Below are 8,346 nucleotides of genomic sequence, written 5' to 3'. Positions count from 1 at the left end.
TTTACTGAGGACAGCTTCCACAACATGAGGGAGGACAGTGCCGGATTCGCCAAAAGCTTTTGTTGAAAGACGGAGCAAGGGGCGGGGCAGCACTGAAACACCGTCTAAGCTGTTCGCCAATCACAACGCACTGGGACAGCTGACCAATCACAACACATTTTGTTTTTCGGAAGGCGGAGCTTCATCAAAGCCGGAACTAATCGAGCCGTTTGTGCCAGCCTGGGGAGAGAGGTATTGTAATAATGTAAATCATGTGAAAAATAATGCGTTTTTCGAACCACCAAGCATGAGAGCATGTTCTAGTACACCCCCAAAACAAAATCAAGACTTTGTAAAAGAGCATAATAGGACCCCTTTAAAGTTTTTTGGGTGTTAGTATCAATATAAGGTTATCTATAAGGCAGTGTGCTCCAAAACAGTGACACAAGTCGCATTTAGAAGATATAAGCATTCAAAGCTTGCAGTTCGTCACTTCCGCCAAAACGGCTCAACTATTTTTGTGACGTCACATCGTACTTCAGCTTCTCATCAAACTTTCTGTCCAATCAGATGCTCTCTAGAATCTGAAGCCCCTGCACTATACAAGCTGCGGCTGCAATCGGTCACTTGTCCACAGAATTAGTATTTTCTGTGCAGTGGAGGGCACGTAGTGCACTATATAGGGGACAGGGAACGACTCAAACAGTGTAAACATGCTTTCCATTGAGGAAACAAAGAAGTCTGGTTTGGCGCTGTGTCACGCTAATGACTTGTAACTCTTGAATTCTACACAGAATGCTATATTTTATGGCTGTCAAATGTGGCTTTACGGAGCTCAACAATGGCTCTAGCCCAAGCTGTGATATAAACGAACGCTATTGGCTATTTTAAAAAGGGGCGGGGCGGGGCTGCTTGATATGCCCCGCCCTGTCTTCCTGTTTCAGTTTAAATGACGTCAACACAGAGTAACGCTGCGTGTTTCTAAGCATTCCAGGGGACCTTTAAAGCAGCCTAATGTTTGGGGAACGTTCTTGCAACTTTATTAATATCTGAGATACATTCTCGTAATCATAAAGGAGTAGTTCACTTCCAGAATAAACGCTCCTTGATAATGTGCTCGCCCTCATGTCATCTGAGACGTTCATGTCTTTCTGTCTTCAGTCGCAAAGAAATGAAGGTTTTTGAGGAAAGCGTTCCAGGGTTTTTCTCCGTATAATGGACTTCAATGGAGACCAACGGACTGAACGCGTGACCTTTCCAACGTGATTACATCATGCGAGAAGTCCAGCTAGTGCAAACCAGCAGTTGTGGTTAAAACTATATAAATTATTATTATTTTTTTAAATGAGCGATGGTTTCTCTCGATAAGACTCTTATTCATCGGCTGGGATCCTGTAGAGCTCTTTAAAGCTGCACTGAAACTGATTCGAACCTTCAGCCCATTGGTCCCCATTGAAGTCCATTATATAGAGAAAAACCCTGGAATGTTTTGCTTAAAAACCTTCATTTCTTTGCGACTGAAGACAGAAAGACATCTTGGATGACACGAGGGTGAGCACATTTCTCAAACAACATTCTCAAAACGTCCTTACGATGTTATTTGTACTTCGAAACGTTTTTGCAACCTAACGTTCTAATCATGACAAGAAAACTGGGCATTTTAATGCTTTCGAAACAATTTTTATAATCTAAATTTGTTACCTAGGTTCCCAGCGAAGAGGAAGTTATGAACAAACGTTCTCCCAGTAACATTAATAATAGAACGTTCACAGTGTCTTAAAGGTGACATATCATGAGAATCTGACTTTTCCAGGTTGTAAGTGCTATAATCAGGTCCCCGGTGCATCTACCAACCAAGGAAACCTGAAAAAGATGAACCCAGTAACTTAGGTTGTGAAAAGGGGTGTAATATGTCACCCTTAAAACATTATTTATATATCATTCACAGAACGTTTTTCCTGAAACCTTTTAGTCGTCTGAGGTTTTTTAAACGTTACTGCTTGAGACCATTCAGAGAACAATCAAAAGTAACGTTCCCATAACACAAAATGATCATATGTGACCCTGGAGCACAAAAGCAGTGTTAAGTCGCTGGGGGATATTTGTAGCAATAGCCAACAATACATTGTATGGGTCACAATTATACATTTCTCTTTTATGCCAAAAATCATTAGGATATTAAGTAAAGATCATGTTCCATGAAGATATTTTGTAAGTTTCCTACCGTAAACTTAATGTTTGATTAGTAATATGCATTGCTAAGTACTTCATTTGAAAAACTTTAAAGATGATTTTCTCAATATTTAGATTTTTTTGCACCCTCAGATTCCAGATTTTGATAGAATGATAGAACCCGACACACACCTACATCACACTGTTATTAGTCTTAGTCTTAGACGTGCTCTCCAGTAAAACAAGGTCATTAGAGAACATATAGCAGCTATTAATATGTATTTTTCTCACTTTAAGCACGAATGAATGCAGTTTTTGTGCAGCGCAGGAGCAAATATGGGTCATTTAGGTCACGATAATGACCCAAGGTGATTATTATGGCAGAAATAATTAACTCTGTGAACCTGAAATAATCTGAAATAGTGAGAATGTGGAGGAAAAAACAGCTGATATTTATATGTTGAGATTCTGATGCTTGTAATAAATCAGTGAGATCTTTGACAAGTTTTGATCATGTTTCATGTCTCAAATATGATACAGTAGCTTTAGAGGCTTTTACCAGAAGGAAATCTCGTTTAATGTGAGCTATTGTCCAGACGTTCAGTTTCCAGCGGTGTCTCTCTGTTTCTGCTCTTTCTTTCAAAGAGAAGCCGGTCTGTGTACGTGTGTGCATTATGTATGTTTCTGTTATGATATCTCAGATGTTTGTGAGGTTAAATATCAAACAGAGGTGGAGACGTGATGGATTCTGTATATTATTGGCCTCCCGCAGCGCTCTCTCTGACTATTGTTTCTCTGAAGTCTCTTTCTTCGGGTGGGAAACTCTAGATCTTGTTTTTTAACTTCAGGTCTCTTGGCCTTCAAAGTGACTCAGGATCAGTCAGTAGGTCTTTCCTCTCATTCAAACCAGCATACGTTCAGCTGATGTTAAATCAACGCACCGATGAATAAATATCGCTGAAGATTAGAGGCCTTTAGGTCTCGTGCTGATGTATTCTACGAGTTTGATGAATTTAGTTCACAGCTGGAGTTCGGATGCTGTTTGTGCCACTTTAACCAGCGCTGGGTTTGACCTACACTGATTTTAACTTAGAAATTGCTAGTAAATTGAACAAACGGCAAGTAACACATTGAATTAAATGTGAAATTTTAAAGTAGTTGTTACCTGTACTCCAGTAATGTTTATAGCTTCAGAAAAAAAATTACACTCTAGTATAAATTCTTAGAATAAGGATCAGCTTTTCGTCTGTTTAAAATTATACACATTTATCTTATTTAAAAGACAAGCACAAAATGTAGATTTTTAACATTCTTCCAGTAACATTAATAGAACGTTTGTTAAAAGTTATTGAGTCTTTAATAATGTTCTCAAAAACGTTATTTATAAAAAAAATTCCTAACATTTTTAAATGTTACTACTTGTTCTGTTACTTGTTACATTCAAAAATAACGTTCCAATAACATTTCAAAATGATCAAATGGAATGTTCCCTTAACATTTGTATAACCAAGAAAAAACATTTTTAAAACATTTAAAAAGCTGGACATTTTGAAAGTTATGAATGGGCCACCGACCCAGCTAGCCAATCACAACACACACCGGCCCAGCTAGCCAATCACAGCACACACCGCCAGCTTGCCAATCACAGCACACACTGGCCCAGCTTGCCAATCACAACACACACTGGCCCAGCTTGCCAATCACAACACACACTGGCCCAGCTTGCCAATCACAACACACACTGGCCCAGCTTGCCAATCACAACACACACTGGCCCAGCTTGCCAATCACAACACACACTGGCCCAGCTTGCCAATCACAACACACACTGGCCCAGCTTGCCAATCACAACACACACTGGCCCAGCTTGCCAATCACAACACACACTGGCCCAGCTTGCCAATCACAACACACACTGGCCCAGCTTGCCAATCACAACACACACTGGCCCAGCTTGCCAATCACAACACACACTGGCCCAGCTTGCCAATCACAACACACACTGGCCCAGCTTGCCAATCACAACACACACTGGCCCAGCTTGCCAATCACAACACACACTGGCCCAGCTTGCCAATCACAACACACACTGGCCCAGCTTGCCAATCACAACACACACTGGCCCAGCTTGCCAATCACAACACACACTGGCCCAGCTTGCCAATCACAACACACACTGGCCCAGCTTGCCAATCACAACACACACTGGCCCAGCTTGCCAATCACAACACACACTGGCCCAGCTTGCCAATCACAAACCAATGACAACTAAAATATAACTAAAATAAAATAAATCAAAACTATATTGAGATATATAAAATAAAAACTACTAAAAATGCCAAAAACACACAACAAATTACTAAAACTCTAAATAAAATTAAAATGGAAAATGTAAAATTAAAAACTGATTTCAAATATTAATAAAAACTATAATAGTATACTAAAATAACATTGTTCAGAAATGTTTCATAACTCAATAGATTTTGCCAGCTGGGTCTCTGTTCACAGTCACACTATGAAGAGTTAATGGCAGTGAAGTGAAGTTTTCCAGCGGTTCCGCATGACCCTTGATGTCCTCGGCACAGTCTGTGAGTTTGGAAATATCAAACCAGGACAGACGGAGACCTTGAAAGCACCCAATCACAAACCAATGACAACTAAAATATAACTAAAATAAAATAAATCAAAACTATATTGAGATATATAAAATAAAAACTACTAAAAATGCCAAAAACACACAACAAATTACTAAAACTCTAAATAAAATTAAAATGTAAAATGTAAAATTAAAAACTGATTTCAAATATTAATAAAAACTATAATAGTATACTAAAATAACATTGTTCAGAAATGTTTCATAACTCAATAGGTTTTGCCAGCTGGGTCTCTGTTCACAGTCACACTATGAAGAGTTAATGGCAGTGAAGTGAAGTTTTCCAGCGGTTCCGCATGACCCTTGATGTCCTCGGCACATTCTGTGAGTTTGGAAATATCAAACCAGGACAGACGGAGACCTTGAAAGCAGCCTGGGACACGCAGTAGATCAGCTGCATCAGGTCTGTTTTATTTGTAAAGCGATTTTCACAATGCATGGAATATGACTGTGTCTGAATAGTGCTTTAGACAGCACAGAAGAACTACCACACGTGTGTTCGTTTGTAATCGTTCAGCGGGAATGGAGATGTTTGTGATGTGAACTGTAGAGAAATCATGGCTAAAGATGAGGAGGGCCATCTCATTAAATATTCATGAGGCAGCACTCACTGCTTCAAGCCACACCGCGACCTTGAAGCTGAAGGAGAATACAGACCTCAAACCTCTCGTAATGTCTCACTGTGTCTCGTTTAGTCAGCTCACGTCTCCAGGTGTCAGGTAACAGCGTCACCTGAGTCTCTGCCGTCAGCCAATCACATCGCTGCATTAGTAGTGTACTCGCTTCAGCTTCTGATTGGATCAGACGAACCACATCACTTTAAACATGATGTGTGACTGGTTTATAATTTGAGCGCCAGTGAGAAATATCAAATGAAGTCAATACAAACAATGAAAAAGGTTTTTTATTGCAATTCTGAGGGAAAAAAGTCAGAATTGTGAGATATAAACATAATTTCGATTGAAATTCTGAGTTTAAATTTTGCAATTCTGAGTTTTTTTCTGAATTTTGTTTAAATTCGTACTTTTTTATCGGAACTCGGAGCATAAATCTCTCAATTCAGACTTTTTTTCTTGGAATTCAGAGTATAAATCTCTCAATTCAGACTTTTTTCTCGGACTTCTGACTATAAATCTCTCAATTCAGACTTTTTTTTCTGAATTTTTTGTTAAATCTCGTAATTCTGACCTGTTTTTTCTCCCTGTGTGATGAGTTTTGAGCTGGCATGTGTTTGCTGTAGTCACAACATGAACAATGTTTGTTACTTTGAAATATATAATGTAAAATAATTGATGCCAGCATGCGGTGATACCATTTATAATAACTTTGCAGGAAGGTTATTTGGATTTGAAGAGCGCAGCCAGAAACAAAAGCTTATCTTACACAGGGCTTTAGTTCTGGGGTGTTAACATCACATGAGCGCTGTGTGTGTGTGGCTTCAGAACTGAAATATCACATGATAAGAATCACTCAAGTTTTGTTTGGTTTGTAAACAATGACTTTGTTACGTCTGTAGCCCCGCCCACATTTCCATGAACTCAAGCAGCAGGAGGCGGATCCCGAAGGGAACTGGAGGCGGGGCTTTATTGGTCAGTGACTGACAGCTGTAAACACCGTTGCCGTGGCGATGACTTGTGTTGTCTCAGTGACCTGAGTGGCCTTTATTTTCCTAAATCTCACACACTCTGCGTGATCTGGACGTGAAGGTCAAGGTCTGGACAGACTCAGCAGCAGCAGGAGAGTGTGAGAGTTTAGGTGAGTTCAGCTTTTAGTTGTGCGTAAATGAAATGATGAAATATATGAAAGGAAGAGCAGACCAATCACAATTCAGCATGCAAATAAATGCCAAAAGAGTATTATGAAGCTGTTAAAAGACTGAAACTGAGTCTAGATATGATGTATAAGCTCGTTTCCGCCACGGGATTAAAACAATAAAAAGGTAATTGTGACTTCTGTCTCACAATTTAGACATTTCGCGCAATTCTGGCTATTAATGCACAGCTCAATATATAAAATTGTATATATATATATATATATATATATATATTACAACTTTTTTGGCTGACATACAGTACACTTATATATTATATATGCTATAAAGCAAATCTCAAATACATGATTGTTTAAAAAATGCAACTAACATAATGGATTTCTGTAAAGCTGCTTGTGAAATGCGCCATACAAACAAATGTCCATTTTTAGCGCATGTTGTTTCAGTATTATTTGCCATATAGAGTGTGTTTATGATGAAACCAAGGCTCCTGAACTCTCTTTATGTGTGTTTGCGCTCATTTACAGGCTTCTTCCACCCAGAGCTGCTATATCTGCTCTTTCTATCCTCCCACCAGAGACTAAAAACAGAATCCGGTGTCATTTCCGCAGGATTCCAGTAAAATAAAAAACACCTGTTTTCAGACAGGTTTCCCTCTGGTCTCTCATTGGTCAGTCGGGCAGATAGACCCGCCCCCACACTCACACGATTGGTTGAATGTCACAGCTGTAAATCTCGATCTAATAGCGTGTTCTGGTCTCCGTCGCTCCTGCAGTGATTCACGATGCCTCCACCTGTCGGACCCCCAGCCGTGCCGCCTCCAGACGGTGGGTGGGGCTGGGCTGTGGTGGGCGGGGCTTTCATCTCCATTGGATTCTCTTACGCCTTCCCAAAGGCCACCACCGTGTTCTTCAAAGACATCCAGAGGATCTTCAATGCCTCGTACAGTGAGGTGGCCTGGATCTCCTCCATCATGCTGGCTGTCATGTACGCTGGAGGTAAAACATTTACAAATGCAACTCTCTACACATCCCAGAATCGCCATTTGGCTAGTACATGTTTTCGTTTACTCGCCAGACTGATATACTATTTTTTATATATATATATATATATATATATATATACACTACCATTCAGAAGTTTGGGATCAGTAAGACTTGTAATGTGTTTTAAAGAAGTCTCATCAAGGCTGCATTTATTTGATCAAATATTCAGAAAAAAACGGCAATCTTGCAAAATGTTATTACAATATAAAATAATGATTTCTATTTTAATATCCTTTAAAATTTAATTTATTTCTGTGATGCAGCGCTGAATTTCCATCAGCCATTACTCCAGTATAAAGTGATCCTTCAGAAATCATTGTAATATGCTGATTTATTATTAGAATTATCAACAGTTGTGCTGCCAAATATTATTTTTGGAAACTGAGATACTTTTTTCAGGATTCTTTGATGAATAAAAAGTTAAAAAGAACAGCATTTATTCAAAATATAAATCTTTGCTGTCACTTCTTAACAATTTAACACATCCTCGCTGAATAAAAGTTTTAATTTCTTTAAAAAGCAAGAATAAAAATGTACTAACCCGACTTTTGAACGGTAGTGTATATTGTTAGAAAAGATTTCTATTTTAAATAAATGCTCTTCTTTTTAACTGTTTATTCATCAGTGAATCCTGAAAAAAGTATCACAGGTTCCAAAACATATGCAGCAGCAGCAGTTTCCAACATTAATAATAAATCAGCATATTATACTGATTTCTGAAGATC

At 38.9% G+C, this 8,346-nt stretch overlaps 1 protein-coding gene across 2 annotated transcripts in view; it reads left to right on the top strand.

The window, feature by feature from the left end:
• The window catches only part of LOC107568725 (monocarboxylate transporter 2), a 25,489-nt gene that overhangs the window by 4,429 nt on the left and 12,714 nt on the right, over positions 1 to 8,346 (top strand). Inside the window, exons 2-3 of one of the 2 annotated variants that reach the window (XM_016254718.1) lie at positions 6,321 to 6,559; positions 7,351 to 7,573. In XM_016254718.1, the coding sequence (XP_016110204.1) occupies positions 7,360 to 7,573 (214 nt within the window). In that variant the 5' untranslated portion in view covers positions 6,321 to 6,559; positions 7,351 to 7,359. The remainder of the gene's footprint in view (positions 1 to 6,320; positions 6,560 to 7,350; positions 7,574 to 8,346) is intronic. The other variant, XM_016254717.1, reaches the window with a different exon arrangement.

This window comes from Sinocyclocheilus grahami, unplaced genomic scaffold, assembly GCF_001515645.1.
Source record: "Sinocyclocheilus grahami isolate Dianchi unplaced genomic scaffold, SAMN03320097.WGS_v1.1 scaffold1275.1, whole genome shotgun sequence".
NCBI lineage: Eukaryota > Metazoa > Chordata > Actinopteri > Cypriniformes > Cyprinidae > Sinocyclocheilus > Sinocyclocheilus grahami.
This window is presented reverse-complemented; position numbering and strand designations above follow the sequence as displayed.